An 18,423-nucleotide genomic window follows, 5' to 3' on the forward strand; every position below is an offset into this window, starting at 1 on the left:
TTTCCAGGTTAAAAAGATTAAAAAACCTGGTTCAGTACTTCTGATAACACCCTGAAACCATTAGAAAGTAAAAAAGTGCTCCAGTTTTCTCCCTACCGAATGAGCAAATCCTATACACAGTATATGCTCAATTGATACTTGTTAAATGAGTGTATTTGCTGTAACCAATTTAATGGAAACTCTAGGATAATACCACTTTTATCAAGATTTACTCTTTATGAAAACTCGAAAATACAAATAAATTATTCAGTGAAACTTACCTGCTACTGTGAGCTTGGCTGTTCTGCTGACAATAGTTCCAAGACTCTCAACAGTGGCTACACACTGATAATAACCTTCATCAGGTTTATTGTGTTTGGAATGCACCACACTGCTGATAAACAAAGATCCATCTGGGAGAAGCTGGCGTCGATCATCTGACACTAAGTTTAAAAGAGTTCCATCTTTTTTCCACTCAATTTTTGGAGAAGGCTCAGAATATGCTGAACAGTTTAATATAACAGAAGAGCCTCTAACTGAGAGTGTATCCACTGGTTCCACCAAAAAATAAAATGGAGTGAATGTCCGAATGCTGGATCCTATAAAAATAATAAAGAAAAAGAACAAAGTTAAACAAAACTTTTCTCTATTATTTCTGTGAGAAAATATAACATGTCCAAAAATTATTTTTAAGTGGCTTCTCCTTCAGGTATGATACAAAAATACAGTCATTTTACTATGAATATACAATAAATTCATATCCATATCTAATAAATAAATCCTATATTTTATTAGGAAATCAAAACTTGACCCATTTAGGAAAAAAAGACCCTGCTACAGGAAATAATCCAGCCTTGCTAGATGATATGAATATCTAGTAGAAGTTTTATTATAAACCCTATAATGAGATCTAGAAATATTTAAAATTCTAGTATTCAAAAAAGTGAAATTTTCTACAGAATGTAAAAGAGGCAGAAAATTGAAATGATTCTTTGGTAATAAGGTATTTCTTCTATGTTTACTGGCTGTATTTCTTTCACAAATTCACTCTACAGATACTCTGTCCATTTTTCTAATGGATTATTCATCCTATTGACTAAAACCAATCTTTGGGCATAGATAACCATGTTTTATAAATGTTCTTTTTTCTACTTTGATTTTTAGTTAATACATTTTAACTACCTAAAAGTACGCCTGTTATATTTTAAAAGGTTTTCTTTGTCCTAAGATTATTTTTAAAAATTTAGCTTTGTTTTGTGCTACTACTTTTGTGGTTTCATTGTTTCTTTAAGCAGAAATAAAGCTACTTTCATCTCCATATACACAGTGTGCCTAGAAGGGTACACTATGAAAAGTCTAGGGTATGTTCATATACTGAGATTTAATGATTTTCAAAATGCATATATCTGCTAAATAAAAAACATTCAAGTTTTAAAATGTGTACAGGATGATCCCACTTATATTAAAACATATGTACACATGATTATATATGTCCATGTGCATATATTTAAATATAAATATAGAGGGAGAAGTCTGGAAAAATAAACACTAAACAGTCAACAGAGTTTTCTTTTGGGGAGAGTAGTGGGATTGAGCTGCTGATGGAGAGCGTATAGGGAGAAGGGTTTTCAGTTCATGGATTTCTGTATTATTTACTTTTAAAAATATGAACAATTGCTTACGCATCCTTGTCATCCTTTTAATAACAAATTTTCTGTTGTTGGTGGTGATTAATCCTTTGTTGAGGACAGAGGATTATTTTCCAAAAGATCCATCACCACTGTCTCTAACCACTCTTTCTTTGTCACAGTAGGAGTGTTATCAGACACCCACTTCTCAGCTGACTTTGTATAAAAACCGTCCTATACTTCTCACCAGGGTTCTGAGTCCCTATCCACTTGTTCGTTTAATTTTAGTTTACTATAACCAGAGTCACCATACAAATTATTCTGAAATAGGTTTAATGATCCTATCTGATCTCTTCTATGCTCCCAAGTCTCTGCAAATTTCTCACTTCTTAATGGAATAGCTCTCACTTCTTGATAGACTATTCCTCACTTTTTGATAGAATATTTCACACTTCTTGATGGAATTCCATCTTATGAAATGAAAATATCCACAAGAAACTCATTTCAGCTGAAATGCCTCTATCCACAAATATCAACAAATCAAAACACTCACTGAACACTTTAATTATGTGACCAGTAATTATTCTTAAATTGTATTGTACCCAGAGTAAAAAAAAAAACAAAACCACATAGGATATGAATACTGGCAGAAATAAAAAGATATCTAGTTGTCTTATTGCCTGAAGAGGTTCAAAGTTATTGATAGTAGCAGGAATATGGAACAGAAGGATAAACAAACATTTTTATACACCTACAAATATAAGTACTCTGTACAGTGTTACTCACCCTAGGAAAATTATCTCTTTAAGCTAAGAGACTAATGTCGATGGACTTCATATTTCTTTTACTCTTTAACATTACTTTTGATCATCCTATTGCATCTAGTCAGTCCTTAATCCCATATTTTACCCTTCCTGATGAAGGAGCTCTCAGAGTTCACTATCACCAGAGTTCAGGTTCTCTTCTTTCTGGTTCTCAATTCATAATTAAAACATTTAAAAGTCAGTTCAAGTAATTCAACACTCTAAGGGCTCAACCAAATACATTAATGTTATCTATTAAGAACAGGCAACACTCAAGCATTAACAAATGTTTTCTATCCCATTTCGCTATACAGCAATCAATGTCCCCTCTCGGCCCTGTACAGCTAACTCCTCCAAAAACTGAATCTGTTAAGCACGCAGAACTCCTTTCTTGGGAATTTCAAATTAGATAAGTGGCTAGTGGTTAATATTACATGGATGATTTTAACTGATAAACACATTGTTTTGAAAAACTTTTACGGTACAGATATATCATTTAAAAAACAAATGTCCACTAATTTCAAAGCTATATTTTTCAAGATCATAATATCCTAATACAGAAATTCAATTTGATTGTTCTAATTTACAGCATCTACCTTTCCAATCACGCTTCAAAATGAAAAATATGTGACTTTATTCAATAAAAATTTATTATAGTAAGAGCACTTTCCTTTTCTGCAGTCTTCAACCTTCTTCCTTTCTCCCTCCCCCAGCAAAAACAGCCAAGTGGGAAAAAACTTCGGGAAAATGCAGTCAGGTAGACATGGTTGCAAATCCTAGCTCTGACGGGCTAGTTAATTTCTTTCTGTATTCAAAACTTTCTCCCTTATAAAATAATTGCTTCTCCCCTCAGTTCAGTTGCTAAGTTGTGTCCAGCTCTTTGCAACCCCATGGACTGCAGCACACCAGGCTTCCCTGTCCATCATCAACTCTTGCAGCCTACTCAAACTCATGTCCATTGAGTCGGTGATGCCATCCAACCATCTCCTTTGTCGTCCCCTTCTCCTCCTGCCTTCAATCCTTCCCAGCATCAGGGTCTCTTCCAATAAGTCAATTCTTCGTGCCTGGTAGCCAAAGTATTGCAGCTTCAACATCAGTCCTTCCAATGATTATTCAGGACTGATTCCCCTACAAAACAATTTTCTCCCCTATAAAATAATGGCTTCCTTTTAAGTAGATTTCTGTGAAGAGTGTAAAAGCATCCACCTCACTGCTTGGCAGGTAAGTGAAGTGAAGTGAAAGTCGCTCAGTTATGTCCAATTCTTTGCAGCCCCATGGACTATACAGTCCATGGTATTCTCCAGACCACAATACTGGAGTGGGTAGTCTTTCCCTTCTCCAGGGAATCTTCCCAACTCAGGGATTGAACCCAGGTCTCCCACATTGCGGGCAGATTCTTTACTGGATTCTTTACCAGCTGAGCAACAAGGGAAGCCCCAAAATACTGGAGTGGGTAGCCTATCCCTTCTCCAGCAGATCTTCCTTACTCAGGAATTGAACCAGGGTCTCCTGTGTCGCAGGAGGATTCTCTACCAACTGAGCTATCAGAGATGCTCTGCTTGGCACGTAACAGGTCCTCAATTAATAGTAACTATTCATAGTCCAAAAGCCTACACTATTTTCCCCCAAACTGCTAACATCTAGCAACTCTGTGTTCACCAGTCACATTTTAGAAATTGTTATGCATAAAATATGGACTTTTTAATTTTTAATCAGGTTTTTACAATTATGTATAAAATAACATGAAGAGATCTTAAAACTCAAGTTTGGTCATCTTTCTTCTCTGCCTAATCTTTCAACAGCTCCCTATTACAGCTAATATAAAATCCAAATTCATTACCAAGGCATTCAAAAAATCTACAGGATCTGCTTCCTGCCTCTCTGCAACCTAATCTTATATCACACTCTAACTCAGTAAACTCTGGCCACATAATTTAGTTTCCTGAACAAGCCGTTTTCTTTCCCATACTAAAGTCTTTGCACTTGCTCTCCCCTCTGCCTGAACACTTGCTTCACAACCACTCATATCACAGGTCTAGCTTCTCATTCTTTATGTTTCAACCCAACTGTCACTTCTACAGAGGCCTTCCCTGACAACTCTCTGAAAAAGTCTTTTATCCTGCCCTGTATGTGCTCTTCTCAGCAATTAACTTTGTTTTTAAGGCCTATCTTCCCAACTAGAAGGCTAGACTACAGAAGAGTATTAAAATGACCTCTGGTTTGTCAGTGCTTCTTGCCCTTTGTACCTTGGTTTGTTTTGTGTTTTGTTTGTATCCTTTTCAGAACTCTACAGGTTTGAAGGGTGGGTGGGCCAAGATGAAATTAAATATTAGTGATCCTTAGTGACTTTGCATAACATCAGATTTCCACTGTTTAAGATAGCCTCATTCTTAAAAATTTTATATTCAGATGATTTCAAATCTGTCCTTTGTAAAATGTTTTATTATCACTTTTCAAAGTGTCATAAATAAAGAACATTAATATTTCATAACTTTCTATGTGATCAGCAAGAAGACTAGGTACAATCTGATAACCTACAAACAATATCACCAAAGCTTTGAACAACTACCTGAAAATCCTCTAATTCTTAGGAAAGGTACATTAATAATAGTTAACATGCCAACAATATTAGCAATACTTGTATTTCAGCTCAAAATTAAGGGGAAATCTGAATTTTTCATTCTGCTAGATGAGAAAGATTTAAAAATTTTTACACTAAATAGAACTTCTATTAACTATATAAATCTTCATGTTTAGTTATCTAAACATCTTATAAGCAACTTTTTGTTATTTGTGGCCAGAAGACTGTCCTAGAGTAACACATCTCACCCAAAACCTGATCCAAGGTCTTCTGAATTTCTTAAACAAGAATTTTTTAGTTTCATTTTTGTATATTATACAAGAAAATATAAGCTCAATGATATATAATATAATGCAAATATTAACATCGAGGTGTAACCCAAAGATCTGAATGATGACACTGTTTTATCAATACACTGTAATTCTATATTACTTTGTTAAATATTTCACACTTTTCTACCATGACTAATATTTAAAAATTTACTAGTACTCTGACTGCAAAATGTTTTATCACAGTAAATTGTCAAAACTTTTAAAAAGGATGTGTACTTTGTAAAATTTCATTACTTCCCATGCAATCATCTACAGTTACTCTGACCTAATACAAAAATGGATAGTAATCTAAAACACATTCAGCCAGGACATGGAAACAACCTAGATGTCCATCAGTAGATGAATGGATAAGAAAGCTGTGGTACATATACACAATGGAGTATTACTCAGCCATTAAAAAGAATACATTTGAATCAGTTCTGATGAGATGGATGAAACTGGAGCCGATTATACAGAGTGAAGTGAGCCAGAAAGAAAAACACCAATACAGTATACTAACACATATATATGGAATTTAGAAAGATGGCAATGATGACCCTGTATGCAGGACAGCAAAAAAGACACAGATGTGTATAGCGGACTTTTGGACTCAGAGGGAGAGGGAGAGGGTGTGATGATTTGGGAGAATGGCATTGAAACATGTATAATATCATGTAAGAATCGAAATGCCAGTCTATGTCTGATGCAGGATATGACACGCTTGGGGCTGACGCGCGGGGATGACCCAGAGAGATATTGTGGGGAGGGGGGTGGGAGGGGGGCTCATGTTTGGGAACGCATGTACACCTGTGGTGGATTCATGTCAATCTATGCCAAAACCAACACAGAATTGTAAAGTAAAAATTAAAAATAAATAAATAAATTAAAAAAAAAAATAAAACACATTCTAAATAACTCTGAACTGGATACAACTATCATGAATATTCGAGATCACCTTTACTCCATATGTTAACATTTTATCTTGCTGCTACAACTACATAGGCTTTTGTAATAGAGGGGAATTTTTGGATTTTACAAAGAGAAATACATCAACCCAGTGTTACTATAGCTGTCAATCTTTTGTGGGTTTTTAAAAAACCACAACAATAAGTCTTTTATTAACTCATTGCGATTTGCAGAGTTGGATTTCCCCACTCATTTCAATGAATTATAGTAACTAGAGGAGTAAATACTCGAAAGCAAAGTGTCCTGGAAAATCTAGTTCATCTTATTGAAGTCACCACACAGGAGGTAAAGCAGACTGAGGGCAACAAACAGCCTGATACAAAAGTGAAGTCAAGGGATCCAAGACCTAGTCCTATTTCTAAAAAATACAACGATACTTCTATGAAAAAATGGTAATTATGGGACCAAGTCTAAAGGTACAATAATAATAGTTAACATTTACTGAATACTTACTATGTACCAGCCATTACTCTAGTGCTTTGTTTGTATTCTTTCAATTCTCCAAAACTAGTATTAGTAATTATTATTCTCATTTACAAAGAGAAAACTGAGCCACAAAGAGAATGAATAATGTCTAAAGTCATGAAGCTACCTATTCTGTTTGTTAATTAGTTGCTTAGTCATGTTCGACTCTTTTGCGATCCCAGGGACTGTAGCCCACCAGGCTCCTCTGTCCATAAGGGTTTCTCAGGCAAGAATACTGGGGTGGGTTGCCATTTCCTTCTCCAGGGGATCTTCCGAACCCAGGGACTGAAGCCGTCTCCTGCACTGGCAAGCGGATTTTTTTTATCACTGAGCTGCCTGGAAACAAGCGACTAACACTTTAGAAGCTACCTATGGAGAAAGCAAAATTTGAATCAAGTTAGTCTGGCTTTCCTGTGACCAAGATCATAACCACTAAACCAATATCCAGTTGGATATTGGCACTGCCCAGTAGAGTAGTCACTTAGTGACATGCGGCTATTGGGAATGTGAAATGTGACATTCTAAATACATAAAATACACACCAAAATTAGAAGACTTAGTGTGCACACACACACAAAGAACGCAAAATATCTCAATAACTTTGTACTGATTACATGTTTAAATATTTTGGATATATTTAAATAAAACATCTTAAAATTAATTTCACTTGTTTCTTTTTGGTTTTCTAATGTGGTATGGTACATGGAAATTGGCACATTAAAAATTTTAATTATGTACATGGCTTACACTGCATTTCTACTGGTCAGTGCTGCAATGGACTATGCTACTCTTCATTAATATTCTTTTTTAGCAAACAAGCAAGTTCTTTCTTAAAAAAAAGTTGCACTGTTTCTGCAAAGAGTAAAAGATTATGAATTGTGACGTAGATGGTGAGGAATCAAAGCAAAGCTCTTTCTGGCTGTCAAATACAACCAACCAGTCTACCATATCCAAATAGTAAAAATTACGGAATTTAAACTGTCAACATCTTCTCTTTAACACTTACTCACAAACTCCTATTTAAAAACAAAACTTTTTAGAAACTTAATTTAAAATTGTAGTAATAATTAATTCATTATTGATTATTGCTCAAACTACTAGGTGAAGGTTTCTGGAAAAAAGGATAGTCACACAATTTCAGAGTGTCATCCACAAATTACTCATTAACTATAAAGAACGAAAAGTACTTTCATAACGAACATAATGATCACCACCTTAACTGAGGGATCAAATTTAGTATTAAGAGTGGTATGAAAAATGACTAAAGAGACAAAAATGCAATGAGTGAACTTTTATTTCTGAGTCCTGGTTTACAAATAGCATATAGGGAATATTCAGGTGAATTAAAATTTTTAGTATATTAGATAATGTTCATTTTAATTTTCTTAGATGTGATTAATGGTACTGTTATATACAAAAATGTCCTTACCAAAAAAAACAAACACAAGTCCTTACTCCTAGATGCTTTTGCAATGTTAAAACATTGAGAGCGAAGCACTCCAAGGGATTGTTGATTGTCCAGGCAATTACAGTATATCAGACACTGTACAACATGCAACATATATATCCTTAGGCATAATGTCAGGAAAATTCAAACAGACAGAGTTAACTATATAACTGAGACGAATTATAATTTATAGAAAAATAACCTTTTTTTCTAAATGATATAGCAGACACTTTGGTTCTTTAGTTTTTCCATTGATCCTTTAAGCTATCTAACATCATTCTAATAAGCTTTCTTTTTTGCTCAAGTTAGTTAAAATCTATAATGCTTGGAATAAAACACCTTAATTGATACTCTGGGTAGGAAAGACTTTAAGGTTATAGGAGTCATTGTTAATTGCTCATACAGTCTCTTAAGCATAAGAAGAGAACAACTGTTGATGGTGTGAGTAGGCTGGAGATGTGAAGAAAGTGTCTGCAGGTAGTGGTGAACACCCGAAGTAGCTTCAGTCAGGAAGAGAGCACAAAGAGAGGGAAAACTGGGTTACTCAGTGCACTGAGAGCCCAGGTAAGGTTGGTAACTGTATTTAAAGAGGTTCGAACAAAAGAACATGACTTTGTGGAGAATAAAGGGAAGAGAAAGTTTAGACATTTAAAACTGATTTTTTCCTAGGCACATGAGTAGAAAGTGACAACGAAATAGAGAGTTGAAGGTATCAGCAACTGGTTGTCAATGGAATCTAAGAAAGATAGGAAAGGAAATAAACAGGAGTGAACTCATATGGGTAAAAACGGTGCCAGTTTAATGTGAGAAACCTGGAAAGACAGGAGACTATCCTGAGACTGTTATATAATTTCAGTATTTCAGCACTGCTGAGTGATGACAAGGGGTAGGATGCAGTTATGGAAGTTGATATTTGAAGGGGCATAAAAGAGAAGTCATTGGAGATGAGGAAGTTAATGTACTGAAAGCACTGAAGATGGTATTAAAAAGATAATAAGCAAAGCAGACACACAAATTATCCAGAACTTGGAATGGAGAGGAAGATGGTCAAACAAGACCTAACGTTCTCAATGAACCAAAGAGAACAGTAAGTACACAAATGGCAGTAAACAAAAGAAAACTGATAAAATCCAGTGGCCCACATCTTTAAAGAGCAGAAATTTCTCTGACATTTAATTATTTCACATTTTTTAAAGCTTTTTTCTATTATTCTTCAGTAATCAGCTATGTTCTGGAGAGTTGATATTGCTCTAAGGATCACTAATAGACTACTTTTCTCGTACTGAAAACAAGCATTACAATCTGTATTCAAGTGTACTGTACACCATATGTCTACAAATTATCAAGTTCAGCTAAAAAAATTCCTGCATAAAGATGCATTAATTCTTGAACACAGAAAACAAACAGCATATGAATAATTTATTGAAAGCTTTTGCTGTCAGCAGCTTTACTAACAAAAGCAATATTTATGAAATCCCACAGGCCAATCTAACAACTTAAATATATACAAAAGAGGATAACCTAAGACTACAAATCCTTAATAATGAGTCTTACAATATCAAAACTATTTTCTGCAAAGAACTCCATGCATGTAAAGCTCTTGTTGCAAAATAAGCAGATGTTTCAGAAAACTCATGTGATAGTCTTACAAGGTCTGTAGACCAGGTTCTAGAATCCTTCTGTTCAACTGTATTATTTACCAACGAAAATAAACTGAATTTAGACTTGTTGACTCAAGCTTGCATTAGTAAGCTGTAATGTCGTCATAGACAAATTCATATTTCATTCACTGGTCTATTAATCTCTTGGTGACATACTTATGATCGAAATAATCAAGGGGAGGAAAAAGACTTCTAAAATCTAAGAGAGATGCCAACAGTATCAGAAAAATAAGAATGAGCCCCAAAATACACACAGTGAAGCCACATATATGAATGTATATGATAACCAAGTAGTTGTAAATACATTTGTGGAAGTAAAATACGACTTTCTATACTATTATAATTACATGCCATTTTCACACAGATGTAGAATTAGACTGAAATGGTCCTCTTATCATTTTAAAAGATGCTTAACCTCATTCAAAATAAGAAGAATGCAAATTAAAACTACACTCAGATACAACTTCTCACCTATCATAATGGCAGAAACCCAAATGTTTTCAACATACTCTACAGGCAATGAAACAGGCTGATGGGAATGCAAAATGGCATGCCCACTACAGAAGGGAGTTTGCAACATCTAGCACCCTTTGATTTAGCAATCCCCCGTCTCTGAATCTACTCCTTCCACAGACTGTCCAAAATACGAAAACAGGTACAAGCAAGACTCATCACTGCAGCACTACTTGCAGTAACAGCATGGAAACAATCCTGATACCAACAACGGACACACTGAACAAACCATGGTACACTGACACAATGAGATACTACGCAGTGGTAAATGGGTAAAAGGACAGAATAACTCTATAGTCTACCATGGACTGATCTCTAGAATAAATTAAGTGAAAAAGCAAGGTTGAAGAAAGTAGATATATTTATCTAAGAAAGGTGAGATACTAATACATATCCACATAGTTTTTAATGTACCTAGGAAGGAAAAAATATGATTACAGGAGACTGGAATTGAAGTTGGATGTCTCTGAATAGATCTTGTTCATAGATTTGACATTAGGACCATGTAAATATTTTACACAGTTAAAAAACAAAAAAATGAAATTTCAAAGCCTCTAAAAATTAAAATCAGATGTGAAACAAACCTAAATATTCAGTTATCCTTTTAACCACACAAAAAGAAACTAGTCAAGAATTTAGGACACAATTTAAACTGTTTTAGTAACCATTTTATTGCAGTTGCTATTGATACTGAGACTGGGAATGGGGCTGGAGGTTGGGTGGGGTGTGTGTGTGTGTCTGTGTGTCTGTGTGTGTGTCTGTGTCTGTGTCTGTGTGTGTCTGTGTGTGTGTGTTTGTGTCTGTGTGTGTGTCTGTGTGTGTCTGTGTGTATGTGTGTGTGTGTGTGTAAAGCAAATGAGTAAATTCACTGAGTTACAGAAAACAAGATTCTCAGTATGGAAGCAATACAGATGTAAAATCAGTGAGATTAAGTAAAAGCCATGTATTCCTCTGTTTTATTGTGTGCAATATGAATTTGTATTTTATTTATTTAAAAAATATGTTATTTCCTAGTAACACTTCACATTAAAAGGACTGGTGACAATGCTCAGCTCAGTAGCAATAAATACTTTCCACACCCAGATGTGGCCTCTAAATTCCATTTTTTCCACACAAAACATTAAAAAAAAAAACCTGGTTAATTCCAGGTTTGCAACTGCAACATGAGATGAATCTGCAACATCTTGTCACACCAGAAAATGCAAAGCTATTGATAATTACTAAGGTCATCTCCAAAGACTCAAGACTGGCCAAACATGGGACACTTAAGCATCAGTCACTATAATTACATAAAAAGTCGAAACACTCAGATATGCTGGGTACCAATGGCTCAGATGGTAAAGAATCTGCCTGCAACCCAGGAGACCTGGGTTCAATCCCTGGGTCAGGAAGATCCCTTGGAGAAGGAAATGGATACCCACTCCAGTATTCTTGCCTGGACAATCCCATGGACTGAGAAGCCTGGTGGGGAACAGTCCACGGGGTCACAAAGAGTTGGACATGACTAAATGACTAATAATACCAACAAACAAAAACACTAATTGGTCAACTCTGGAGAACACTACAGAATCAAATCATTATTTTAAAAAGTGGCATGTAATTTAGTGTTTTTCCTAATCAAATTGTTCCTGATGGCAATAAAATTGATCAAATAAGTTTCTGTTTATGGAAGCAGTCCACCTAATAATTAAAGAATGACATGATACCACAATTTTGCAACCCCTAATAAATTAACCACTCTGGGAAATAAACATCATTGACCCAGGAGTCAGCAAACTTTTTTCTGAAAAGGGTGAGATAGTATGTTAGGATTTGCAGGTTACATACAGTTTCGGTCACATATTCTTCCTTTTTCATTTTTTTAACAACACTTTAAAAATATAAAACCCAACGTTAGCTTATACTATGTACAAAAACAGGCCACAAACCAGATGTGACCCATGGCCACAGTATGTGGAACTCCGGTGGCTAATAGCAACAGGGATACACATGATATGCCTCTTGATGAAAGCATACACCACCACCACCTATGTGGTAGTCTCAGGAAAACAAAAGCAAAACTCTGAATCAAGCTCTAGATCTAATGACAAATTAAGAAAAAATAAATTAAAAGGACAGAGTAATATGGTAATAGACCCCATGGGGTTGCAATCAACATCATCCCCGTTGAGAGAAAATTCTTGGTGACAAATGACCCAGTTACTTCAACAAATAAGTTACAAGGAATAAAGGGAGGTATACGGGGGGGTAATTTTAGCTTAAAGGAAATGTAAAATGCATACGAACCAATTGTGCAGATCTTGATTCAGATTCCAACAAAAAAGCTTCGAACAAATTTTGTACACAAATGTACGCAGCCAAAAAGTAGAAACACGAAAACAACACAATATCCATCAAACAATGAATGGATAAATACAATGTGATATATCAGTACAATTGATTATTATTCAATGATAAAAGTAAATGAAGTACTCATAGAAGCTACAAAATGGATAAACCTTGAAAACATTATGCTAAGTAAAAGTAATGTGCAAAAAGCTACGTACTGTACGATGTCATTTATATGAAATGTCCACAACAGATAAATCCAGAAACAGAGTGTTATCCTGGTGGGGAGTTGGAGGAAAACAGGAAATGCAAAGTGAGTGCTAACAGGGTACAGCGTTTCTTTTTGTGGGGATGCCTGTGTGTGTGTGTGCTTAGTTGTGTCTGACTCCCCTGTACTCCGCCAGGCCCTCAGAGGTCGAGGCACACGCTCAGGTTTGGCTGCGTGGAAACAGGAGCTGAGGTGTCAAGGCCAGGTCGTCTGGGCCGCACTGCCCTCCCTCTAGGCCCCCTATCCAGTCGGAATCACGCATCTTTATTAAAAGACCTGGGAGCAGCTGTGAACAGAACCCGACTCCAAGCTAAGAGAAATCCAAGTAAGATGGTGTTGCAAGAGGTGTTGCAAGAGGGCATCAGAGGGCAGACACACTGAAACCATAATCACAAAAAACTAGCCAATCTGATCACACTGGGACCACAGCCTTGTCTAACTCGATGAAACTAAGCCAGGCCATGTGGGGCCACCCAAGATGGGCACGTCATGGTGGAGAGGTCTGACAGAATGTGGTCCACTGGAGAAGAGAATGGCAAACTACTTCAGTATTCTTGCCTCGAGAACCCCATGAACAGTATGAAAAGGCAAAATGATAGGACACTGAAAGGGGAACTCTCTGGGTCGGTAGGTGCCCAATATGCTACTGGAGATCAATGGAGAAATAACTCCAGAAAGAATGAAGGGATGGAGCCAAAGCAAAAACAATACCCAGTTGTGGATGTGACTGGTGATAGAAGCAAGGTCCAATGCTGTAAAGAGCAATATTGCATAGGAACCTGGAATGTCAGGTCCATGAATCACGGCAAATTGGAAGTGGTCAAACAAGAGATGGCAAGAGTGAACGTCAAACATTCTAGGAATCAGTGAACTAAAATGGACTGGAATGGGTGAATTTAACTCAGATGACCATTATATCTACTACTGCGGGCAGGGATCCCTCAGAAGAAATGGAGTAGCCATCATGGTCAACAAAAGAGTCCGAAATGCAGTACTTGGATGTAATCTCAAAAACGACAGAATGATCTCTGCTCGTTTCCAAGGCAAAGCATTCAGTATCACGGTAATCCAAGCCTACGCCCCAACCAGTAACGCTGAAGAAGCTGCAGTTCTATGAAGACCTACAAGATCCTTTAGAACTAACACCCAAAAAAGATCTCTTTTTCATTATAGGGGACTGGAATGCAAAAGTAGGAAGTCAAGAAACACATGGAGTAACAGACAAATTTGGCCTTGGAGTACAGAATGAAGCAGGGCAAAGGCTAATAAGAGTTTTGCCAAGAGAACACACTGGTCATACCAAACACCCTCTTCCAACAACACAAGAGAAGACTCTGCACATCAACATCACCAAATGGTCAACACTGAAATCAGACTGACTATATTCTTTGCAGCCAAAGATGGAGAAGCTCTATACAGTCAGCAAAAACAAGACCAGGAGCTGACTGTGGCTCAGATCATGAACTTCTTATTGCCAAATTCAGACTTAAATTGAAGAAAGTGGGGAAACCCACTAGACCATTCAGGTATGACCTAGTGAAATCCCTTATGATTATACAGTGGAGGTGAGAAATAGATTTAAGGGACTAGATCTGATAGGCAGAGTGCCTAATCAACTATAGACGGAGGTTCGTGACATTGTACAAGAGACAGAGATCACGACCATCCCCATGGAAAAGAAATGCAAAAAAGCAAAATGGTTGTCTGAGGAGGCCGTACTAATAGCTGTGAAAAGAAGAGAAGAGAAAAGCAAAGGAGAAAAGGAAAGATATAAGTATCTGAATGCAGAGTTCCAAAGAACAGCAAGGAGAGATAAGAAAGCCTTCCTCAGCAATCAATGCAAAGAAATAGAGGAAAAAAATAGAATGGGAAAGACTAGAGATCTCTTCAAGAAAATTAGAGATACCAAGGAAAGTTTCATGCAAAGATGGGCTCGATAAAGGACAGAAATGATATGGACCTAACAGAAGCAGAAGATATTAAGAAGAGGTGGCAAGAATACACAGAAGTGTACAAAAAAGATCTTCACGACCAAGATAATCACGATGGTGTGATCACTCACCTAGAGCTGGACATCCTGGAATGTGAAGTCAAGTGGGCCTTAGAAAGCATCACTATGAACAAAGCTAGTGGAGGTGATGGAATTCCAGTTGAGCTATTTCAAATTCTGAAAGATGATGCTGTGAAAGTGCTGCACTCAATATGCCAGCAAATTTGGAAAACTCAGCAGTGGCCACAGGACTGGAAAAGGTCAGTTTTCACTTCAATCTCAAGAAAGGCAATGCCAAAGAATGCTCAAACTACTGCACAATTGCACTCATCTCACACGCTAGTAAAGTGATGCTCAAAATTCTAGAAGCCAGGCTTCAGCAATACGTGAACCGCGAAATTCCAGATGTTCAAGCTGGTTTTAGACAAGGCAGAGGAACCAGAGATCAAATTGCCAACATCCGCTGGATCCTTGAAAAAGCAAGAGAGTTCCAGAAAAACATCTATTTCTGCTTTATTGACTAGCCAAAGCCTCTGACTGTGTGGATCACAATAAACTGTGGAAAATTCTGAAAGAGATGGGAATACAAGACCACCTGACCTGCCTCTTGAGAAACCTATATGCAGGTCAGGAAGCAACAGTTAGAACAGGACATGGAACAACAGACTGGTTCCAGATAGGAAAAGGAGTACGTCAAGGCTGTACATTGTCATCCTGCTTATTTAACTTATATGCAGAGTACATCATGAGAAATGCTGGGCTGGAAGAAACACAAGATGGAATCAAGACTGCCGGGAGAAATATCAATCAATAACCTCAGATATGCAGATGACACCACCCTTATGGCAGAAAGTGAAGAGGAACTAAAAAGCCTCTTGATGAAAGTGAAAGAGGAGAGTGAAAAAGTTGGCTTAAAACTCAACATTCAGAAAACGAAGATCATGGCATCTGGTCCCACCACTTCATGGCAAATAGATGGGGAAACAGTGGAAACAATGTCAGACTTTATTTTTTTGGGCTCCATAATCACTGCAGATGGTGATTGCAGCCATTAAATTAAAAGACATTTACTCCTTGGAAGAAAAGTTATGACCAACCTAGATAGCATACTGCAAAGCAGATATATTACTCAGCCAACAAAGGTCCGTCTAGTCAAGGCTATGGTTTTTCCAGCGGTCCTGTATGGGTGTGAGAGTTGGACTGTGAAGAAAGCTGAGCGCCGAAGAATTGATGCTTTTGAACTATGGTGTCAGAGAAGACTCTTGAGAGTCCCTTGGACTGCAAGGAGATCCAACCAGTCATACTAACGGAGATCAGTCATGGGTGTTCATTGGAAGGACTGATGCTGAAGCTGAAACTCCAATACTCTGGCCACCTCATGCAAAGAGCTGACTCATTGGAAAAGACCCCTGATGCTGGGAGGGACTGGGGGCAGGAAGAGAAGGGGACGACAGAGGATGAGATGGCTGGATGGAACCACCGACTGGATGGACATGAGTTTGAGTGAACTCTGGGAGTTGGTGATGGACAGGGAGGCCTGGCATGCTGCAATTCACGGGGTCGCCAAGAGTTGGACACGATTGAATGACTGAACTGAACTGAGGGTCCTCTGTCCATGGAATTTTTGAGGCAAGAATACTGGAGTGGGTTGCCATCTCCTACTTCATTTTGCAGGGATCAAATGCTCTAAAATTGACTGTTATAACTACACATTTCTGTGAATATCTGAAAAAGTCACTGAACTTTATATTTTAAACAGGTAATTGACATGCAAATTATATCTCAATAAACTGTTATTAAAAAAATTGTATTATGAAAGCAATCAGGGCTCAGTGGAGAAGTGGCTAATTCTAGGAACAGGGTAGAAAAGTCTGGAACATCTTGTAGTGATGGAAAGTACAAAAGGGAAAAAAAAAAGCAAAACAAAGCCAAGATGGCACTATATCAAAGGGACAAATAAACAAATGAAAGGTCTTCCAAAGCTAGAACACTTTGAGCAGCAAAATGAAGTGGTATTATTTGTTCTTGTTCAGTTGCTCAGTGTGTCTGACTCCTTGCAACCCCAAGGACTGCAGCACGCCAGCCTTCCCTGTCCTTCATCCTCCGAAGCTTGCTCAAACTCATGTCCATTGAGTCGGTGAAGCCATCCAACCATCTTGCCCTCTGTTGTCCCTTTCTATTCCTGCCTTCAATTTTTCCCAACATCAGGGTCTTTTCCGATGAGCTTGCTCTTCACATCAGATGGCCAAAGTATTGGAGGTTCATCTTCATCATCAGTCCTTCCAATGAATATTCAGGGCTGATTTCCTTTAGGATTGACTGGTTTGATCTCCTTGCAGTCCAAGGGACTCTCAAGAGTCTTCTCCAACACCACAATACAAAAGTATCAATTCTTCAATGCTAAGCCTTCTTTATGGTCCAACTCTCACATCCATACATAACTACTAGAAAAATGATAGCTTTGACTATATGGACTTTGCTGGCAAAGTGATGTCTCTGCTTTTTAATACGGAGTCTAGGTTGGTCACAGCTTTTCTTCCAAGGAGCAAACTTCTCTTAATTTCATGGCTACAGTCACAATCTGCAGTGATTTTGGAGGCCCCCAAAATAAAGTCTGTCACTATTTCCATTTTTCCCCATTATTTGCCATGAAGTGATGGGACCAGATGCCAAGATCTTTGTTTTTTGAATGTTGAGTTTTAAGCCAGCTTCTTCACTCTCCTCTTTCACCTTCATCAAGATGGTCTTTAGTTCCTCTTAACTTTCTGCTATAAGGGTAGTATCATCTGCGTATCTGAGGTTACTGATATTTCTCCCGGCAATCTTGATTCCAGCTTGGGCTTCATCCAGTCTGGCATTTCGCATGGTGTATTCTGCATATAAGTTAAATAAGCAGGGTGACAATATACAGCCTTGACGTACTCCTTTCCCGATTTGGAACCAGTTCATTGTTTCATGACCAGTTCTAACTGTTGCTTCTTGACCTGCATTCAGGTTTCTCAGGAGGCAGGTGAGGTGGTCTGGTATTCCCATTTTTTAAAAGAATTTTCTACAGTTTGTTGTGATCCACACAGTCAAAGGCTTTAACATAGTCAATGAAGCAGAAGTACATGTTTTTCTGGAATTTTCTAGCTTTCTCTATGATCCAATGGATGTTGGCAATTTGATCTCTAGTTCCTCTGCCTTTTCTAAATCCAGCTTAAACATCTGGAAGTTCTCGATTCATGTACTGATGAAGCCTAGCTTGGAGAACTTTGATCATTACTTTGCTAGCGTGTGAGCTGTGTGCAATTGTGCAGCAGTTTGAACATTCTCTGGCATTGTACTTCTTTGAGATTGGAATGAAAATTGACCTTTTCCAGTCCTTTGGCCACTTATGACTTTTCCAAATTTGCTGGCATATTGAGTGCAGCACTTTCACAGCATCATCTTTTAGGATTTGAAATAGCTCAGCTAGAATTCTATTCCCTCTACTACCTTTGT

The 18,423-nt window shown here is 37.4% G+C and overlaps 1 protein-coding gene across 7 annotated transcripts in view; it reads right to left on the reverse strand.

Annotated features, from left to right (window-relative positions):
• The window catches only part of NEO1 (neogenin 1), a 228,124-nt gene that overhangs the window by 159,844 nt on the left and 49,857 nt on the right, over nt 1-18,423 (reverse strand). For all 7 annotated transcript variants that reach the window (XM_040227389.1, XM_040227384.1, XM_040227383.1 and 4 more), the window contains exon 2: nt 261-578. In XM_040227389.1, coding sequence (XP_040083323.1) covers nt 261-578 — 318 coding nt within the window. The remainder of the gene's footprint in view (nt 1-260; nt 579-18,423) is intronic.

The sequence above is a fragment of the Oryx dammah genome, unplaced genomic scaffold (assembly GCF_014754425.2).
Source record: "Oryx dammah isolate SB20612 unplaced genomic scaffold, SCBI_Odam_1.1 HiC_scaffold_26, whole genome shotgun sequence".
Classification (NCBI taxonomy): Eukaryota; Metazoa; Chordata; class Mammalia; order Artiodactyla; family Bovidae; genus Oryx; species Oryx dammah.